The sequence below is a fragment of the Ovis canadensis genome, chromosome X (genome assembly GCF_042477335.2).
Source record: "Ovis canadensis isolate MfBH-ARS-UI-01 breed Bighorn chromosome X, ARS-UI_OviCan_v2, whole genome shotgun sequence".
NCBI lineage: Eukaryota > Metazoa > Chordata > Mammalia > Artiodactyla > Bovidae > Ovis > Ovis canadensis.
The window spans coordinates 31672893-31695991 of NC_091727.1; the positions used below are offsets into that span (position 1 = coordinate 31672893).

Genomic DNA, 23099 nt, shown 5'->3' on the forward strand with positions numbered 1-23099 from the left:
CTAATGTCTGGAACCTTGGCTCTTTCCTGCCCTTGGCCTTCATCTCTCCATCTTCAACAAATGCTCAGTTCCTCCTCTGTCCTTCAGAACCCTTCACAGACATCAATTCATCAAAAATCCTTCTCAGATCTACCAAATGACTGAAACTTTAGTACCACAAGGCCTTACTCTAGTAACTGAACAGCCAGAGCTTAGAGGGTAAGGGGACTGTGTCTTTCATCTCTGTACCCCTAAGGCATTCATGACAACCTCTGGTCCATAACTGACATTAAATAATTGAGCAGACAATTTAAAAGTTGCTACAAATAGTTCACCATTTCCAGACCTTAAGAGATGACAAAATTGAGGAGTAGCTGAGACAAACACTTACCCATGGATTCTGAAGTTTGACTGCCAACCACCCGGAGCAGCATAGGCTGGCTGCTGTCTGACCTCTGAAGAGAGGTAGAAGGAGAGGACACCGTTGTGCCATTCACCTTGGCCTCGGCCTGGGGCTAAGGCATCCAAAGAAAATAGAATTATTTTTCATAATAAACACTCAAATACATAAATATAAACCCATTATAGACACTCAGGTCTCTTAAATTATGATTTTTCCTACTTAGAAATCTCCCACAAAGAGTTAAATTTGGGAAATTTCACAGTGGATAAGATCCATGGATACTGTCTTCGTACCTGAATCATATCCCCTTAAAAAAGCCTGAAAGACAGTACAGCTACAGTGGAATAAGGTATAGAAAATCATTACACTAACTGAAAGATGTAGAAGGTCATGTGAGAATGTTGAAATCATATGAAGTGAAAGTGAAAGTCGCTCAGTCATGTCCAACTCTTTGTGACCCCATGGACTATACAGTCCATGTGATTCTTGAGGTCAGAATACTGGAGTGGATAGCCTTTCCCTTTTCCAGGGGATCTTCCCAACCCAGGGATCAAACCCAGGTCTCCTGCATTGCAGGTGAATTCTTTACCAACTGAGCTATCAGGGAAGCCCAAATAAGACCACAAAAATGTAATGGAAAATTCATACTTTTGTGAAGTATTATCTCAAAATTTATAATTCCCAGAAAGCCAGGACTATGTGCAGGGAAGGGTCTCCTACAATGCAATATCCTGCTACATTTTTAACGGCCACTTAAATTATGTTTTAGGGATTATCAAAAGAAACCAAAGGCATACCACAAAATAAGAGTAACTGCAAAAAAGAGAGCTCCTGATTTTCAAGAGGTAAAAATTTCACTTTTGGATACCAGTAGAAACCTTTCTGCATTTTTTTCCCAAGATGAATTTTAAATTGGTCAAATAAAACACATTTTCATAGGACACAATCTGGAAGCAACATAAAACGACATGCTCATTTCATTCCTATTCTTATATCCCTTGCTATCTAGCACTTGGCGAAGCACACACTGAATAATGACCAAATCAACGTTGGCTGCATTTCTGAAAAGGACTGAGAGTTCTAGTTCTTAGTTGTAAGTGGGGAAAGTGGATTTTTGTAAAGATGCCATGTTAGAGAGAGGGGTGTCTCACTTGCTCCAGCAGCTGCCTGAGCCTGTGTAACTGGGACTCCAGCTGTTTATTGTGGTCTTCCAGGATTTGCATCCTGGCTTCCAGGCGGCCTTTGTGTTGACGCAGTAGCTTGGCCTCAGCAATGAGCTCAGCATCCCGGGGACTTTGTGGCGAGGTGGGCATCATCTCAGGAGGGGACGGCAGTGGGGACAGGCCTTTATGTTCATGCTGCTCCTTGAGACGATCATATTCTGCCTGCAGATTCCTATTTGGCATCAAAGAAGTGGGGGGAAAAAACAAGGGAAAAGACAAGAAAAAGGAAGTTGAATATCATCACCAGATTTCTTATACTAATGGCAGAGAGATATATCTGACCGCCACCAAACACAATAGCAAGCAAAAGAGAGGCACTTAATGAATGGTTTTTATGATGACAATTTTAGCAATGCTTAAAGAAAAAAAAAAAAACAAAACAAACAAAATAATGTTTGAAGCGTCTGCCCGGTGTGTGTGAGGGGAGATACTTTTCAATCTTCTATACTTAAAAGCCTTGTGAGTGCTATGTTTACATAATTAAGCAGCAAAGGAGTTATTCATTGTGTAAATATTGCCTTAGAATGTCATCAGATTATAATTCTTATACTTCCATCGACACTTGGGTTTGCTTAAACAAATCATCAAATATTTTCAACAGCATGGTAGAAGAACATAGTAAGAGTGTACCCATGTACCCACCATGGTGCTTTAATATACTTAACATATGCCATATTTTCTTCAAAATTTTGAATAAAATATGACAGTTACAGGTGAAGCTTCCCCACAAGTTCTCCTTATTATATCAGTTCCCTGCTCATCACTACCCCTAAGGAGATAATGCCATCCTGGGTTCCATGTCCATCATTACCATGGTATCCACCATTACTAGGTTGAACTTAATAAAGATGGTGATATTCAGCTTTTTTAAACCTATATAAATGGCCATTTCATGCGATTCAATCTAATAGCATTATTCAACATAGCATGTTCTTAAACTTTAAGAACTTTGTTGAAGCATGTAAATCCCATTCTAAGAGCTGCTTTTTGCCTTCAACATTCTTTTGCAGCTTGAATATTCCATCAACATTCTCCTGTCAAAGACCATTTAGGTTGTTCCCAACTTTTCCCTAATACAAACAGTGATACAACAAACTTCCTTCTACCTGTCTCCTTGAATACCTATTTGAAAGTCTTTACAGAATATATGTAGATGTAAAATTGTTGGGTTCTAGCACCACCATCAACATTGCCACAGATCACCAAACTGCTCTCCTAAATGTTTTTACACCAATTTGCTCTCCCACCAGCAGTGAGTGAGGTTTTCCATTGGCCACATCTTTATCAAATCCTTGGCATTACCAAACATGTAAGTTTCGGGTGATGGGTACATTTTATTGGTGAGGCTGACCCTCTTTTTTTTGGCTGTGCCACACAGCTCATGGGATCTCAGTTCCCTGACCAGGGATCAAACCCGCACCCTTGGCAGTGAAAGCACAGAACTGTTGGACGGCCAGGGAATTCCTAGGGGATGAACGTCTTTCATCTTAGTTGGCTTTTAATGTTTCCGTAGCTGTTTCTCTACTGGCTTGTCTTTTTCTTATGCAAATTCCGGATATGTTCTAGATGCTTATTTATTGCCAATTATAGCATAGCAAAATCTTAGCATAGCTAATTTCAACCTTTACTCTTGGCATCCTATTCTACAATGATTTTTAATTTCAAAACATTCCTCCATGTTTTCTGAGTGTCATGTTTTAAGAGAATCTCCCGTACACCTACATTTTAGAGTTTACAACTCTGTTTTTCACATTTACAACTTAACCCAGAATCTTTTGTTTGGTGTGAACATGAAATCTAACTTGACTCCCCCTGACATAGATAACTTATTAAGCCAGCCCTGTGCCTTGTCTAGTCCACATTTCCCCAACTCCCACTGATTTCGATGGCATGTTTATAGTCCATCGAGCACCCATAAATACACAAGTGTGCTTTGGAGGTCTCTATTCTCTGTGGTTGGATTATTATCTGTGTGTCTCTGTGTGAATTCCACACTATGGCTGTGAATATCTTGTGATCTGGTAGGTAGGCCTTCTCACTCCCACTTCGTTCTGACATAAAATTGTCTTGGCTCTTCCACCTCTTTGATCATCTCTATGATTTTAGAGTCAAGATTTCCTATTCTAGGAAAATTCTTGTGGACATTTAGGGTTTGAGAGACACTGAATGTATAGAATAAAATGGAAACAGCTGACTTTGCATTATTGAGTCTTTACATCAGGAATGTGGTTAAACTCTTCAGTTACCCCAGGCGCCTTTTATGTCAAATAATCTCCTATAACTTGATCTGTTTTTCCCCTAGCTTTTAAGTTGAATACTTAAGTCCTTTCTTTTTATGTTTTTTAATAGAGACATAGAGACAGGGTATGGGTTTCCTTCTTGCTTTCAAATTGATGAGAATACCAAAGGAGGGCACTTCTGTAATTTGGTACCCAGCAAATGATTAGAACTCTTGGTATCCTTCTTCCAGTTATAATGAACACCAAAATAGGATGGTAGATTTCTATTGTTCATAGATGTTATTTCATTGGGTTAGAGAATGTCCTAGCCACAAAGGTGGAAGATCTCTATCAATGAGAAAGGACATGAGAGGAAGTAGTGAGCAGTCAAGAAGAGTTTTTACCTTGTCCAGTTGGAGGAGGAAAAATAATCTCATGATCAGGCTTCCTGTTATGTGTGTGTGCTCAATCGTGTCTGACTCTTTGCACCCCATGGACTGTAGCCTGCCAGGCTTCTCTGTCCATGGGATTTCCCAGGCAAGAATACTGGAGCGTGTTGCTATTTCCTACTCCAGGGGATCTTCCTGACCCAGGGATCAAACCTGTGTCTCCAGAGGCTCTTGTTTTGCAGGAGGGTTTTTCCTCTTAGTAAAATGTTTTCTGTTGTTCCATACCTGGAATGAACGTTCCTCAGGGGTGGCACATCTTCCAGAATGTCCAGTTTCAAAATGCTCGACCTCCACACCAAAGAAGATTTTATTTCAATCCAATCTAATCTCTGTTTTTGTCTTTGTTTGAAGTTCTACCCAGGGAAGAACCCTAGAGGAGGACATGGCAACCCACTCGAGTATTCTTGCCTGGAGAATCTCATGAACAGAGGAGCCTGGTGGGCTACAGTCCATAGGGTCACAAAGAGTCAGGACACGACTGAAGTGACTTAGCATGCACAATGATCTACCCTATACCTAATGTTACTAGTTTTCCAGGAATCTGTTTCAAGTAATGCAGGGAAATCAGTCAAGGATATTTTTCATTTGCAGGAATATACTCCATTTGTATTGACTGAAATTCTGTCTGCTATCAATCTTCACAGAATTATGTGTGTAGTTTGTTTCCTAGCAATCTGCCCTGACAAAGCAGTAATAAGAAGAAATTTATCAAAATAAGTTTACCCTTAACTAGGTTCTGTACATAGGTCCTCTGGGTGTAAGCCAACACAAGTAGTTCATGTTAATTAAATCCAATTTCTGGCCACTTAACTGACAATCATCTAAATGTTTCTGTGAACTTGAAGCATCATCCACTCTTCAGAGGGTTTCATTTCATAGAAATTATCATCTATTTTTTTCTGCTTGAAGTATTTGCTAAAAGAAATCCACCTTCATTGAAATGTCCAAACTGATAACACCTTTTTATATGTAGAATCCTATTCAAAACTCTTTCTACCAAAGTGGGTCATCCACAATGATCTTTTTGAAAACATTGCTTTTAGACATGGGCTTCAGAATAGTACAACAAATGACTACCGTCTTACTTATTTCTCACAAAGTTATCTACCTTTTCCAGAGAGGTGTTTGTTTGGGCCTAGTTTTCCATGAAGCTCTCCTTTAATGAGTTATTTATAAGCGCCCTTGTTCAGAAACCATGGTTTAATATATACAACACACTGCATTTCTGTTTTTACGTTTTCCAGTAAAAAACAGAGAGAACTCATTTGAATCAGTCAGGACTTCCCAAAGCTGAGCTGTAAAGAATACCAATTGCTCTACACAGGCCTTTCTTGCCTTCCCAGATGTTTGAAATTTCTCTCAGGAGACCGTTTCCTTAAAGACACACATCATTCTTCAGTTCTGGAAGATTCTTGGCGGTTATTGCTTCTCTTCCATTTCCTCCCTTCTCTTCTTCTGAACGTTGTACTAGGTATATTTTACAGCCTTACGGTCCATTCCCTATCTTTCTTAATTGCTTGTTTATATTTATCTGTTTTTCTTACTGCTTTGTATAATGAAGTCCTCAGAATCATCTCTTTTCAATTCCTTACTTCCTCTGGGTCCAGCCTAGTTTACCATGTCTGTTGAGTTCAGTGGGAAGATCCCCTGGAGGAGGGCATGGCAACCCACTCCGGTATTCTTGCCTGGAGAATCACATAGACAGAGGAGCCTGGCGGGCTCCAGTGCATGAGGTCGCAAAGAGTTGGACATGACTGAGTGATCAACACTTCAACTTTTTCACATAAGTATGTGTATGTCTCTCTCCATGTGTGTTTTGGCAGGACCCTGATTTCAAATGTCTGGCTCTGTGCCCCGAGCTGGTGAGGAGAATTCTGTTGTTTAGTCACTAAGTCATGTCCGGCTCTGCATTTTAATTACTGCTATCCCAACAGGAGTTGAAAGTTCATTGACTAAGCCCCATATACTACTGCCCAACCCGTCATTTTTGGTCCACAGAGATGTTCATCTTGTTTTAAAGCACAGTTATGACTTTTTAATTTTTTTCACTCCATATATTACCTACCACTGGAAAAATGGAAGGAGCAGAAGATGCTGCCTCAAAGCAAAAGCTAACATTATATTAATCAGAAAGCTACCAGGACATGTTGATTTTGTAAATGTCTGATCAAGGTTTCCTCAGCACTCATTCAAATCTAAATTTACCACAACAGGGTCCAATGAACCAAACAAGTACCTTCTCCTAAACAAATACATGGCACACATAAAATTTCTATTAAGCTGAATAACAGGCCAGATTTTGAAAGAATACTTTTTTTCCCTGAAGTTCTGAGGCAGGACAAGTTATCATGGCAAAGATTTTAAAAGCCAGAAATAGCTCAAAAGGAGGTATATTTGTCAGAAACCAAGTAAAACATGAAGTTTTTCGAGTCTAAATTCTCTTTTACTGGTATTTATACATTTTTAAGATTACCAAGAAAAACTGATGTTCAAAGAGTTGAATTAGATATAACTTTTACTGTACATTTCCTAATAAATGTAGTCATGGTTACAGAGTGGTTTTAGGGGTTGGGAAATAGTTTATAAGGGCTAAAGGGCCTAAGTCATTTTTTTATATTTAAAAACATCAGTGTCAGTACCCTTTAAAGTATATCATAATGTTACATTTTTTTGGATATAGTATTTATAAAGCACGTAGGCGATACAGCATTCCCATAAAAGATCAATGAGATACCACTGTTCCAAGGTGATTCATTTTAAACCTTAACCATAAGTATACAATCTACTCATTTTAACAGTTGGCGGTCAATTTGTATTATTACTGATATATATTTTGCTTTTCTTGAAGTTATACATGAACATTTCACCCCTATTGACTCTCTAATTGTTAGAAGGTATTTGTGGAGTCATTTCAACATAGATGAATGTATGTCAGGAATCAGATGCTGACTCCACAGAGAATCTATTTAGGCTCTTGATTATCTTGTAAATTATATTTCTCTGGTATCTCCCTAAAGAACACTAATTCAAATTCACTTCACATGGTTTCTGTCACCACAATTTCTTCCTGCAGCCAGTCATGCTAAAAAAATTAAAAAAAAAAACTCTGCCAACCATTATTAATTCATTCTCCACAGAGCTGAAAAAAAACCCTCCATTCTATGACCATGTAGCTCTGATTAATTTTATGTCATCATGTGTATAAATGTGGTGGTCCAGATACAAATTTGCACTAAATATTTTTTTTCCTAACTAGCTAATGGATATAAGAGAAAAGAGAGAAATCAAATTGGCTTTACCTCCACATGCTGAAAACATGAAAGCATCTAGCCCCTCTAGCAATCATAATTAGCTCTCTGCTAGTTGCAATAAAGAACATTGCAACAATCTTTGTGCAATTTCTATTAATTTACTGCTGACAATCAAGTGTTTTCAGTGCAGGTCATGTACTCTTTAAATAGAACCTCCTTACTGTAATTAAATAGTTGTATGAAGATCACTTTTCAGTGATCATGGTCTTAACAGTCTTATACATCCAACTGTATATCAAAGCATGAGCACACATAAGATCTATTTCATAAAGCGAGAACAACTACAAAGGTTTGCCTCTAAAAAGATTAGGTCCAGAGAAATCCAGCTTTACCCTCGTATAGTATTAAAAGCTGCTAAATCATATCCACCAATATGGATTTGGGCACATGTAGTAAATCACACAGAACTACTATGGCAACTATAAATCTGGCAAATTAGCAGTTTCTAAAAAAAATAAAAGGCAAAGACACATTTCACAAGCAAGAGGTATTTTAAAAACTGGAAATTGCACAGAGCCTTTTTCAATTATAGTTGAAATATTTAAAGCTATACTGTAAAGTTTTATCAAACACAAAGTCAAAAATACCCCTAAACCAGAGAAAAAGAGACATTAATATGCCTTGGCACTACCAGTGTTAATTAAGGAGCCGCTCACAGGGTGGGAAGTAAAAATATGCATATTTTAGGTTTGCCTTAAGCAAGACAGTAAAAATGGCAGGAACCCCCAGGCTCTTGTTTCAAATCCTTCTCTGTTAGCATTGTCCCCTTGTAATGCATTCAGAGCTCTTCATTTTCAACCCCTTTCCTACTGAATAAACCTTAGTGGGATTTTATAATCTTGTACCATTTCTTCCAGTGATATTTGCATTGAAAAGCAATATTGAATCAAGTAAAGAAATGTGAGATAATTTTTCTTTGGACACACTGTCTTTTTGGTCCCTTTTGCAATCTATGGCTGAGGCAGGAATTAGAAGAGGGCTTGAGAGAATGGTTTGGGAGTCAGAAAGACCTTGATTCAAAGCCAGGCTATGCCAACTGCTGAGGCTAGAAAACTGCCCTAGGCTCTTACCATGTCAGGAGGCTCAGTGGGCCAGTGCAGTCTACAGTCTCTACGTACAGCTCTGTTAGAACCAGGCCCGGCCCATTCTAAGTATTCATAATTATTATGACTTCTTTCTCTCTATATTGTCTACTCTGTGGATTTGCAAACTTAGGCGTGTTGAAAGCTACTTACCAAAGTGAAGTCGCGCAGTCGTGTCCGATTCTTTGCGACCCTATGGACTGTAGCCTGCCTGGCTCCTCCCTCCTTGGGATTCTCCAGGCAAGAATACTGGAGTGGGTTGCCATTTCCTTCTCCAGGGGATTTTCCTGACCCAGGATTTGAACCCGGGTCTCCCACCTTGCAGGCAGACTATTGACTGTCTGAGCTGCCAGGGAAATCCCTACTTACCAAAAGAAAGCACTTATACTGTCTGAAAGAACAGCAATCTAGTAAAACCTACTGAGCTTGGCACTATATATATATATATATATATACATCTCTCTCACACACACACATATATATACATGCTTCCCTGGTGGCTCATCGGTAAAGAACCTGCCTGCCAATGTAGGAGACAAAGGTTTGATAGCTGGGTCGGGAAGATCCCCTGGAGAAGGCAATGGCAACCCATTCCAGTACTCTTGCCTGGGAAATCCCATGGATGGAGGAGCCAGGCAGGCTATACAGTCCATGGGGTTGCAAAGAGTCGGACACGACTAAGCAACTAAAGAACAACACACTCTCTCTTTATATATATACAGTAGCTCGAGAACACTTATAAGTTGATTCATCATATTTTCTTTAATTCTAGTCCCCCCCCCCATCACTATTGTAGCTATCCCAGAATCTGGTAATTACTCTATATTTTCCATCATCTTTGCTGCAGTAAAGTGTATCACAGCTGATCATCTGGGCAAAATGAAATCACTAAGCTAAGATCACCAGGATGAGATTTCCTTAGATGTGACCAAATTTGCTGGGCATGTGACAACATGATAAAATTTTATCCATAGATTACTGTAATAAACTGTTCAGATGAAATTTACAGGGTTAACGTATTTAGATATACTGTAGTCTCAGGAGTTGTCCTTGACATAGCAATCTATATCTTGCTCAAGCTCCATGAGACAGAACCTGACAGTATTAATTGACTCTAGTTTGCTTTTATCTTCAATGACTGAGATTTTTTTTTTCAAATTTGATCAAATTCCTGATCAAGGACTAACACAGTATTGTCTAAGAATAAGTATATTAATCAGAGGTTCAAAACAAGAGGAGTTCATTTTTAAAAATCTCATTATACTTAGAAATAAGGCAGACAGACAAAACCCAAGACAAGTATGACAGTGACTAGTTTTAACCATCCAAAAAGCATGCTAAGATTGGAAAGGTTTTAGAAGTGAGGAAGTCTGGTCTCCAGGAATAGTACCATTGGGGAAAGTGTGTTTCAATTTTCAAACATATATAGTAAAATATCAAACTTTCATTGTCTGTGGTCAGCAAAAAGCTGTAACAATCTCAAAGAGAATCATAATTTTAAGCTTTGTGTGTCCTGGCTTGAGTCCCTCATGAGTAGTTAGACTTGGCCTTAAATTCTCCCAGTAAATTTATCTTGTTGGCCTATTTTTCACTTCCTGGCATGCACTGCTATATACTCTTGCTGTATTTGAGCCTATGGTCTCCTCTATTACAATGACAGAAACTACAGAATCATTTCTGTAAAGTCCCAGTGCTCATACACAAAAGTTCATGGCAGAACCATTCACAATAGCCATTCAGTGGAAACAACTCAAATGTCCATCAACTACCAAATGAATGTTTTAGAATGTAGTATTTCCATATGATAGAATATCACTCAGTAATAGAAAAGAATGAAGTGCTAATAAATGCTGTAAACAAAGCTAGTGGAGATGATGGAATTCCAGTTGAGCTATTGAAAATCCTAAAAGATGATGCTTTTAAAGTGCTGCACTCAGTATGTAGACAGATTTGTCAATACTTGGCAGTGGACAAAGGATTGGAAAAGGTCACTCTTCATTCCAACTGCAAAGAAGGCAATGCCAAAGAATGTTCAAACTACCATACAATTGCGCTCATTTCACATGCTAACAAGGTTATGCTAAAAACCCTTCAAGCTAGGTTTCAGCAGGAACTGAGAAGTTCTAGATGTACAAGCTGGGTTTAGAAAAGGCAGAGGAAACAGAGATCAAATTGGCAACATTTGCTGGATCATGGAGAAAGCAAGGGAATTCCAAAAAAACATCTACTTCTTCTTTATTGACTACCCTAAAGCCTTTGGCTGTGCGGATCAAAACAAACTGTGGAAAATTCTAAAAGAGATGGGACTACCAGAACACCTTACCTGTCTCCAGAGAAACCTGGATATGGATCAGGAAGCAACAGTTAGAATCAGACATGAACAACTAACTGCAAATTGGGAAAGGAGTATGCAAATTGGCTGCATATTATCACCCTACTTATTTAACTTCTATGCAGAGTGCATCATGCGAAATGCCAGGCTGGATAAAGCTCAAGCTGGAATCAAGGTTGCTTGGAGAAATATCAACAACCTCAGATATGCAGATGACACTACTGTAATGGCAGAAAGTAAAGAGGAACTAAAGAGCCTCTTCATGAAGGTGAAAGAGGAGAGTGAAAAGCTGGCTTGAAACTCAACATTCAAAAAACGAAGATCATGGCACCTGCTCCCATCACATCATGGCAAATAGAAGGTGATAAAATGTAAACAGGACAGATTTTATTTTCCTGGGCTCCAGAATCACTGTGGACAGTGACTGCAGTCATGAAATTAAAAGACAGTTGCTCCTCACAAGGAAAGCTATGACAAACTGAGACACTGTATTATTAAGCAGAGACATTACTTTGCCAACAAAAGGTCTACATAGTCAAAGCTATGGTTTTTCCAATAGTCATGTATGGATGTGAGAGTTAGACCATAAAGAAGGCTGAGCGTTGAAGAATTGATGCTTTAGAACTGTGGTGCTGGAGAAGCCTCTTGAGAGTCCTCTGGACTGCAAGGAGATCAAATAAGTCAATCCTAAAGGCAATGATGGTGACTGCAGCCATGAAATTAAAAGACGCTTACTCCTTGGAAGAAAAGTTACGACCAACCTAGGTAGCACACTGAAAAGCAGAGACATTACTTTGCCAACAAAGGTCCATCTAGTCAAGGCTATGTTTTTTCCAGTGGTCATGTATGGATGTGAAAGTTGGACTGTGAAGAAAGCTGAGTACTGAAGAATTGATGCTTCTGAACTGTGGTGTTGTAGAAGACTCTTGAGAGTCCCTTGGACTGCAAGGAGATCCAACCAGTCCATTCTAAAGGAGATCAGCCCTGGGATTTCTTTGGAGGGTATGATGCTAAAGCTGAAACTGCAGTACTTTGGCCACCTCATGTGAAGAGTTGACTCATTGGAAAAGACTCTGATGCTGGGAGGGATTGGGGTCAGGAGGAGAAGGGGAAGACAGAGGATGAGATGGCTGGATGGCATCACTGACTCGATGGACATGAGTCTGAGTGAACTCCGGGAGATGTTGATGGACAGGGAGGCCTGGTGTGCTGCGATTCATGGGGTCACAAAGAGTCAGACATGACTAGCAACTGAACTGAACTGAAAGGTAATGAACCCTGAATATTCATTGGAAGGACTGATGCTGATGCTGACACTCCAATACTTTGGCCATCTGATGCAAAGAGCCAACTCACTGGACAAGATCCTGATGCTGGGAAAGACTGAGGAAAAGAGAAGAGGGAGGCAGAGGATGAGATGGTTGGATAGCATCACTGACTCAATGGATAAGAGTTTGAACAAACTCTGGGAGAAAATGGAGGACAGATGAGTCTGGTATGGTTCAGTCCATACAGTAGCAAAGAGTTGGACACAACTTAGCAATTGAACTAATACATGCCCTAACATAAGAGTACCTTGGAAATATTATGCTACATGAAAGAAGTCAGTTACAAATGACCCCCTATTATATGATTCCATTATATGAAATGGCCAGAATAAACAGATTCATGCAAAGTAGATTATTGATTGTCTAGGGCTGGATTGTGGTTGTCTTGGAAGAAATGAAGAATGACTGAAAATTGGTATGGGGTTTCTTTTTGGGGTGAGGAAATTGTAAAGTTGGTTATGTGATGATGGTTACACAATTCTGTGAATATACTAATAATTAGGGACTTACACACTTTAAATGGGTTAATTTTATGGTATGTGAATTATATCTTGGTAAAGATCTTATTAAAAAATAAGTTCTAAATTCAAAATTCTACTTCTCATAGAACAAAAGATATTTCCCCAATGAAGTCAATAATTTTCTAATGTTCTCTCCTGCTGCTGCTGCTAAGTCGCTTCAGTCATGTCCAACTCTGTGCGACCCCATAGACGGCAGCCCACCAGGCTCCCCCATCCCTGGGATTCTCCAGGCAAGAACACTGAAGTGGGTTGCCATTTCCTTCTCCAAATGTTCTCTCCTACTATGGAGAAATCAAGTTTAAGCCATGTACATAAGAGAAATATGGCGTGTACATGCCTACAGAATTATCTATGCAGACACATCTAAGGATTTTCAGACAAAGAATTTAAAAGAGAGCCCTCAAATAATCCCAGGAAGTGTTCAAGTCTGGGTTAACCTAAACAACTTCAATGTTTTCAGTTGAATGGAAAATGACATAAAGGACCACCCACAGAATGGCAGAAAATATTGCAAACAAAGTGACTGACAAGGGATTAACCTCCAAAATATACAAACAGCTTATGTAGCTCTATGTCAACAAACAAACAACCTAATCAAAAAATGGGCAGAAGATCTAAATAGACATTTCTCCAAAGAAGACCAAAAGGCACATGAAAAGATGCTCAACATCACTAATTATCAGAGAAATGCAAATCTAAACTATAGCAAGGTTATCACCTCACACTGCTCAGAATGGCCATCATCAAAAGGTCTACAAACAATAAATGCTGGAGACGATGTGGAGAAAAGGGAACCCTCCTACACTGTTGGTGGGAATGTAAATTGGTACAGCCACTATGAAAACCAGTATGGAGATTCCTTAAAAAACTAGAGTTACCATATGATCCAGCAATCCCACTCCTCATCATATATCCAGAGGAAACTTTAATTTGAAAAGATACATGTGCCCTGATGTTCACTGAAGCACTATTTACAATAGCCAAGACATGGAAATAACCTAAATGTCCACCAACAAATGAATGGATAAAGAAGATGCGGTACATATATACACTGGAATACTAGTCAGCCATTAAAAATGAAATAATGCCATTTGCAGCAACATGGATGGACCTAGAGATGATCATACTAAGCGAAGTAAGTCAGAAAAAGACAAACACCATATGATATCGCTTACATGTGAAATCTGAAAAAGATGATACAAATGAACTTAAAAAACAGAAACAGAGTTACAGATGCAGAAACCAGTAGTTTATAGTTACCAGGGAGGGAAGGGGAGGAGAGGGATAATTGGGACTGACACACACACATACAACTTTATATAAAACAGGTAACAGGCAGATTTTTACCATCTGAACCACCAGGGAAGGCATCATGGAGCGCTACTCAGCAATAAAAAGAAGTGACTACTTACTATATATAAAGTAGATAACTAATAAGGACCTACTGTATAGCACAGGGAACTCTACTCATACTCTGGAATGACCTGTATGGTAAAATAATCTAAAAAAGAGTGCATATATGTATATGTGCAACTGATTCATTTTGCTGTACAGCACTAACACAATATTATAAATCAACTATACTCCAATAAAAGTAAAAAAGAAGAAAATAAATAGGTTTATTAAAGATTTTGGGCAAAGAACAATAACATATGACATGAGAAAAACAAAGAAGACAGCTGAAAACCAGCCAAAAGCAGGGCATAAGAAAAGTCCAAAGGGCATTTATCCATTCCTTTAGTGAACACGTATTTCTACACCCAGCACTACAGAGAGAAAGACAAGTGAGACACAGTCCCTTGCCATTCAACAGCTCAGCTTGTAGTGTGTGAGATACTGTTTAGTTTCCTGTAGACAAACCTTATACTACTGGGTAAAAGGGGTGTGAATTATGCTCATTGTTTAAGCTAAGAATAGAGGTTATTTCTATCCTCGAAACAGTCACTTGGAGTTACTCAGAAATTATAGAAAAAGGATCATATGGATTTACCTATAAACTGCAGTTAGCAGACAGAGTGATACCAAAAGGTAACCCAGGACTTGAAGATACAGAACTTTAATTATTAACATAGCAGGGGGAAAAAAGAGGAGGGTTTGATTATCTGCAGAAGTCATCCAAGTATATAATTAATACAAAGCAGGAAACCATTTCTCACTTTGCTACTGGTGGAGAACTGGGCATAGCCAGTTACAATCCAGTACACTAGGAGGTCCTTGGTCTTCTTTCCACATAAGCTCTCTTCCTAGGAGGACCCTGTCCTCTCTCTAGGCTTCCACCTCCTCCAAGCCCATGACCTCACCTCCCCCACCCATTACTTCTCACCTCAATCTAGACTTCTAGCCTCCAGACCTGTCTTTTCCACAGTCTCCTGGATGTCTCCATTAGCCATGGGTTCTGTGAGCTTGACCTTGCTATGTACCAAGCCATGCAAAGTTGACAGGTTCATTGTTTATCCTTTCTCTAACATTTCAGTGCCAGAAAAGTAATCAGCTTCCTCAAGTAGCATTATACAGGACTGTATTCTTTGCAAACCCGGGCACTCTAGCCGGCCAGGCTCCTCTGTCCATGGGATTTCCCAGGCAAGAATGCTGGAGTGGGTTGCCATTTCCTTCAACACGTTCAAAATTTACACCTCAATGTGTCATTGAGACGAATGTTACACCTGCATTCCTGCTAATACCTTCCCACGTGTTAGTAATATACTTTTGTACCACACCCAGGAGAGGCCTCAAGTAACTACTAGTCTTTGCATCTAACAACTTAGAAAGCAAAATCCAAAAGTAATCATTGTAGAAGCCAAAGTTCCTGTCTTTGGTGCACATGTTTCAAGAGTCAATCAGCTAACAACAATTAAGAACTCCATATAGCAAATTAATTTTGTCAAGTTCTTGGTGGAATTTCTTCTTGCTGGTTTGATTGCAAAGCCAGGTCACCCCCACTGGGATGTTCTGTAAAAGCCCTCATATAATTATCTAATCTTATGGGAGATAATTCAATACCTATCTTTGAATTTTCCAGACTAAATCATTTTGGTCTCTGGGGTTGTAGGACTTCCCTACTGGAGAAAATCAGGAGTTCAATTTTGTGAGAAAAATCCAGGCTCCATTTGCAGAGACATGAGTACAGACTTGTGAAAGTGAAAGTGAAGTCGCTCAGTCATGTCCAACTCTTTGCAACCCCGTGGACTGTAGCCCACCAGGCTCCCTTTGTCTATGGGATTCTCCAGGCAAGAATACTGGAGTGGGTTGCTAGTTCTTACCAAAGTGAGTTTCACAGAACACCACAATTGGGCTGAGGTCAAGGATGTGTAACCAGCACTGGGTTTAAACAAAGACAATCATGTTTCTTTACTTCTTTCATCCAACAATGAGAGAGAGACAAAGCATTGTTTCCTCTTAGCCCCCTGCCTGCAGGGAACCTGAAACCAAATTTGAAGCTCAATTATATCAATTAAGCTAATCCCTACTATGTTCACTGAATTTACTATTTCTACTATAGGAATCTTACTGCTATGTTTTTTTAAAAAAATCCTTTTTGGAAAGTGACTACATAAAAGCAATATAGGAAATTTCCACTTGAATCTCCTGGGGCAAACAACAGGATGCTCAGTACATAGTTCTTTTTCTCTATCCATTGACCTTGGCTGCTTAGTAGCTTTTCTTATATGTTCTATGGTTTTTGTTTACTTGTCATGTCCCAGTTCCCTAGTGAAAAAATTTAGACTGCCCCATTCCTCGTTCTCTCACCTTCCTTGGCCTCATTCATCCAGTGACCTTCCCATTTCTTCAGCCCTTCTTCACTTGCCTAAGGGATCCTTAGTTAAGAACCTGGCCATCTTTCAATGAACTGTTGCACTGTCCTGCCAGTCTCCATGGCTTTAGCACCCTGCCTACAATCATTTTTCTCCATCATCTCCTCCTCAAAAAGCCCTCACTGCTCAACTGCTTATAGGATAAATACAAGTTCCTTTGTCTGACATAAAAAACCCTTTCAACAGTGATCTCCAGCTACCATTCCACTACTCTCTTGTTCTTTCCCTCCTGTGCTCTGAACACACATAACTCATGGTCTCAGCAGACTGGAAGGCTCATCCTTACTCCCTTTCTCAGCCTGGAAAACTCTGAGTCAGCCTTTCTTCAACTGTCTTCAATACAAGCGCTTACAATACTGGGTTACACTTAGTTGTTTACATGTTAATGTCTTTTTTATTACATTTTGAGCTCCATGAGAGTAAGAATCAAGGCTTATCCCTTTCTGCTGTCTTGGCACTTTGAAAAACACATTAAGTATTCACTAACTATCTGGTGAGTTGTGTGGAATGATATCCTCAGGCTTGGAATGTAACTAAAGAAAGTTAAGACTATAGTCAGTTTTACTGTAGCACGATGGTCTGGTAATAAAAGCTACAAGAAGGATGAGGGTCTTCATGGAGGATCTAAAAGGGAAGCTGGCTTGTAAGAACTTCAGCTTTTATCCAGCCTGTTCTAGGAAGATGATAGCTATACCAGTAAATCGTGAATACTGTTATCACTGGAGGGGTTACTTAGGTTTTTCTCTGAGATGAAGCAATCCTTGTTGTTCAGTCACTTAAGTTGTGTCCTACTCTTTTGTGACCCCATGTACTGTAGCCTGCCAGGCTCCTCTGTCCATCGGACTTTCCAGGCAAGAATACTAGAGTGGGTTGTCATTTCCTTCTCCAGGGGATCTTCCCAATCCAAGGGTCAAACCAGTGTCTCCTGCATTGGCAGGCAGGTTCTTTACTGGTGAGCCACCAGGGAAGCCCAAAACAATCCTTATGCCTATCTAATTTCCTGTGCCAAGGTCTAAGCTCACCAGTTTTACTTTTGTTATCATTTCTAAGATATCTAAGACACAAGACCCTAAAATGGAGTGATACCTCCACTCTTTAAAAAACATGTATTTCCCACTTAAACAGAATGAGTGTTTGCACCTAAAACTTCAGGCTGTTGTCCATCAACAGACAAATGGATAAAGAAGATGTGGTACATACACACACAATGGAATATTACTCAGCCATAAAAATGAGTGAAATAATGCCATTTGCAACAACATGGATGGACCTAGAGATTATCATACTAAATGAAGTCAGACAAAGACTAATATATCACTTACATGTGGAATTTAAGAAACAGTACAAATGAACTTATTTACAGAACAGAAACAGACTCACAGACATAGAAACCAAACCTATAGTTACCAAAAGGGAAGAGAGGGAGGGATAAAGTACAATTTGGGATTAATAGATACTACAATATATAAAATAAACAACAAGGATTTACCGTATAGCGTAGGGAACTATATACAGTATCTTGTGATAACCTATAATGGCAAAAAGTACACACATACACACATACTTGAATTACTTTGCTATACACCTGAAACACAATATTGTAAATCATCTACACGTCAATTAAAAAAAAAAGACTGGAATGTAAGTTAAATTGTCTGTTTACAGAGGATTATAATATGCACATTAAAACCATCTTTACTGTGAAAAAGAAAATTTTCTTCAAAAAAACCTCAGGCTGCTCCCCAAAAAGGTTGAGGGTCATATTAACACATTTAGTGTAACAAGATAGTTAAAAAGAGGGAGAGCTCAGATAAAGGAGGAAAATTGTCATTCAACGTCATTCATCCACATCCATGAATGGGATAGGATGAACTGGTCCCCCTGAGCTTTGATTAACTCAGGATAAACTGAAGGCAACTTGGGTTACTGGGTTGCTTAGTTGGAAACTAAGCCTCTGAATCATGGTGACCCCGCCCCATGCAACTGTCCTCCCAGCCTGAGGCAAGCTTAGTAAATGCAGTAGGTATGTCCTTCAGCTTCTCTTGCCATGAAAGATATTGGTGGTCTGATATATGTGGCGAAACTAGCTCCCTTTATCTTAAAAGGTTCTGGAGCCCTTTGTTTTGGGGGCTCATATTGCCAAGTGGCACGAGGCCCCAGTTTCACTAAATGTCTCCTTTACTGCTCTTTCCAACTTATAAAACTGTAAAGACCAGCTATGAGAATCAGAACATACCAATGACGTCTACTAGACAGTGACCACGCACTGTTACCTTCCTCACCCTTGTTCCTTACCCAGACTTCGTCACCTACAACAGCATTTTCAGAGGTGCTCCTGACTGGGTTTTCCTGGTGGCTCAGATGGTAAAGAATCTGCCTGCAGTACAGGAGACCCGGGTTCAATTCCTGGGTTGAGAAGATCCCCTGGAGAAGGAAATGGCAACCCACTCTAGGATTCTTGCCTGGAGAATCCCATGGATGGGGGGCCTGGCGGGCTATAGTCCATAGAGTCACAAAGAGTTGGAGATGATTTAGCAACTCAACAAACAACAGCATCACCAGAACCTCAAACTTGATGTCTTCTGCACCCCATTCACCATCTTCCAGTGACTCGACCTTGAGGAAGGCCCTCGATAAATCCTGCTGAATCGAAGGGCAAACTCGCAATTCATCAGTAGACAGCTCCTCCTGAGTTGTCAGTCCCAGCTGCCCACAAACCTTGTTGTGCCTCAGCCAGAATTCGGGCTCATTCTTTCCCTCCCCAGTTCCAACTAACCAGCCAGCCACACAGCCCTCCCCCTCCCCCTAAATATCCCTCACCCCTCTTCTATTACCTTCCTGTAGGCCCTTCCTTATCTCTTTCCTGGGCTTCCATGGTCCTTGCCAATATGACTTCTTCTTCCAGGACTGTGCTTTTCAAAGTCCTCACCCCCTCCTGCCCCCATCCACACACACAGCTGCTGAGTCACGCATATAAGTCTAACAGGATCAATCCTGGCTCACCCCGGTGTGGGGGGGGCGTGTAGGAGGAGGCCCCTACTCCTCAGCACCTCATCACATCTTAGTCCATCCCCACCTGGCCTTGCTGACCTGTCTGGCTTCATCTCGTCCCATTCCCTGCCTTGTTACAGAAGACACACCACAGTTTACAGTTTCCAAACATCCCGTGCTGTTCCCCCCAACATCTCTGTGGCGGAATGCCCACTCATGACCCCCTTTAGCTTCATCTTGGCCATTTCCTCACCATCATGCGAGTCTCTCACAAAGACCTAAGAAAGGAACATGGAATAAAGATGTCCTGAGACTGTGAAGATTGAAAACCACCAGACTCTGGCCCCGTCATCACGTCATTTGTAAGGGAAAGCAACAGGATTATGATCACCAGCTAGTTTAATTCAGTGGTGTAAGTAGCCAATCTTGAACTTCTCTGAATATAACATTAATGATCTTACATAGCCACTGGAGGAATTAAAAGGATCAAGGGAATACTCACATTTAGGCTGCATAATGACTGGCTGCCCAAAAACAAGACATATGAAAGGTACTGAGTAGGTGCTAGAAGTCCAGATTCCCCTGGCACCATATAATATCTACTAACCATCTTAATTAACTGTAGACTTTGCAGTGAATCTGGTTAGTATTTACCCTCCTTTTAGACTTGGGAACAGTCTAATCAATTTGATGTGCAGGCAGCAGAATGACAATGAGGTTTTGTCTTTCATAACGGTTACTTTTTTCATTGCCAGGGTTGTACCTAGAATCTCATAGCAAGTCTGAGTTCATTTAGACAGTGCAGAGAAAAATACCTTGGAATTTGACATTACAGATTTAAGTCAGGAGATTGCAAGCTTTCATCTATGCATGAAAAAAAGCAAACTTTGAGTTTGAAATGCCAAAGACACACAGTGGAGCTAATTCTCAACATCCAACTGGGCTCGAGAGACATTATGCAGAAGTGAAACATTACAGACTGTAGAAGTCACTAGTCACCCAAATTTATGAGAGATGCTATTGAGAAAATTCTGAGTCAGACTTAGCTTCTGCTCAGAGTTTTCACCTCATCTTTGTGGCATAAGCCACGAATCAGAGAATGCTGGAGAGGAGGGTGGAGACAGGCAGGCCTTAGGATTTGGAAAATGAATTTTGAGCATTCTAAATTTATGACAAAGCAATGCTTGGTGCTCATCAAAGACATTTAAAAAGGGGAAGTATTCTGAAAAGCAAGTGGAAGAAAAGCTTCCAAAAGGCGTTTCTCTATGAAATTAGGTTTTAAGAAGAGTTTTCACCAAAACTACATGCAAGAGCGTAACAATGAAAATAAATTCAGCTTCATTTCCATTCATTTATTCATTAATTTATTCAACAAATATTTATTGAATGCTATGTGCAACAATTGGGAGAAATGGAATTCTAAAGACAGAGATAAGATACCTCCAGGACACTTCCTAATTAGCCATTTTCTGTTTTCCAAGGTGATAGTGGGGAGGTGTCATGAATAAGAATAACAGAATTCAGTAACATATCTAGTCAGGAACGGAGATCTTCAAGCCTCCTTCCTTTGCTGTCCTTTGGAGATAAGCCCTTGCTACAGAATAAAGGAACACAAAGTACCCATAGACATATGTCCAAAGGACCCAAGGCACTCTCAGTTTTCAATATCCTTTCCCATTTGCTCTAAATGTGTGCTTGTATTTGTTCAATTATGCAGCCAATTTGACTAGGGAAATACAGCCAGCTTAGTGGGCAACTAATGACCTCCTGGGTTCTCTCAGAGGAAGGACAGGAAATGGTGAATTACAGGCTCCTTAGGCAACACTGAAGTCAGATCATGAAGACAAAGCTATGGCTTTCTGAAGCTCTTTGAGAAGTGCAAGAAGACAGGAGAGGCTAGAGCAAAGAAAACCAGAGGCTACTTTCAGGAGGAGCTCAGCAGAGCAGCGGTCCCCAACCTTTTTGGTACCAGGGACTGAGTTTGTGGAAGATAGTTTTTGCACAGACCAGGGGTGCATGGGACTGGATTTGGGATGATTCAAGCGCTTTTGCTGCCACTGATCTGACAGGAGGTACTTGGTCCACGGCCCAGAGGTTGGGGACCTTTGCTGCAGACACAGTTCTTTGGGATTGGTATGAAGTGAAGACATGACAAAGCAGAGAAAGAAAGGAGCTCATCCTGACCTTTAGTTGAGGGTCAAGATAACTTACAGAAAGACCGGCACCAACACCAGATTGATTTTGGATTTCTTAGCAACCCTGGAATATTTTCTTTTTTCTTTCTTTCAGAGAACATACCATTTCATTTTAAAGGAATGGCCTTGGATACTTTGTGTGATGCTTTTGAATGGTGGGGCCAGAGAAGACTTCTGAGAATCCCTTGGACAGCAAGGAGATCAAACCAGTCAATCCTAAAGGAAATCAGTCCTGAATATTCATTGGAAGGACTGATGCTGAAGCTCCAATACTTTGGCCACCTGACACGAAGAGCTGACTCTTTGGAAAAGACCCTGATGTTAGGAAAGACTGAGGGCAGGAGGAGAAGAGGGCGGCAGAGGATGAGATGCTTAGAAAGCATCACCAACTCAATGGACATGAATTTAAGCAAACTCCAGGAGATAGTGACGGACAGGGAGGCCTGGCATGCTGCAGTCCATGGGGTCACAAAGAGTCGGACATGGCTTAGTGACTGAACAACAACAAATTAGATGTATTTTGGGGTAAAGTGGTTATCACTATGTCACAGGTAGATGGACAGGTTTATTCATGTGTAGTCCTAAAAATATTCCCTCCAGTGTAAGTACCTTCCATGGAATGTGCTACAATTCTACGTAAATGATACTTATATAAGATGACTCTTCTTTATGCTAGGGCACAAGGTAGAGTTGACTATTCTTAGTCAAAAATCTGGATCTGGAGTTGGTTCTGCCACTGGCTGTCTGAAATTTAGGTCAAGCCATTTGAACCCCTCTGAACCTACATTTTCTTATCAATCTTCTACATAGCACTTTTAGGAAGAAGAAATGGCCCAAAATGCATTGCAGTGCTGTGAAAATGATGAAATGCTAATACAAATGATAGTTTCAGTACTCTTCACCAATACTCCTTGGCCTGGTTGTAATGGTATGGAGGGAAGGTGCAGCAGTAATAAAACAGAACTCTTGACCAATGAAATAGAAAGACATAGGCACAATGGACATTCACATAGCAGAAAAATATTCTTAGCCCTGAGTAACATCAAATTCTATTTATAATACCAATCCCAGCTTTTCTTCCTATTTGACTTTGATTCCTAAAATAATTAAAGATTTAACATAAATAAATACTAATGATACTCAATACAGAAGAGGGAAAGGTTTTATCTACCATGATATTCACCATCAGTCCTACATATAAAGCCCCAAATAATGTTACCATTAAAACCAACAGAATGCTCAGTATTACCTCCT

The 23099-nt window shown here is 40.0% G+C and overlaps 1 protein-coding gene across 13 annotated transcripts in view; it reads right to left on the reverse strand.

The window, feature by feature from the left end:
• DMD (dystrophin) overlaps window positions 1-23099 on the reverse strand; it is a 2687035-nt gene that overhangs the window by 34229 nt on the left and 2629707 nt on the right. For all 13 annotated transcript variants that reach the window (XM_070291485.1, XM_070291489.1, XM_070291490.1 and 10 more), the window contains 2 exons: window positions 1534-1777; window positions 371-494 (listed from right to left, as the gene is read on the reverse strand). In XM_070291485.1, coding sequence (XP_070147586.1) covers window positions 371-494; window positions 1534-1777 — 368 coding nt within the window. The remainder of the gene's footprint in view (window positions 1-370; window positions 495-1533; window positions 1778-23099) is intronic.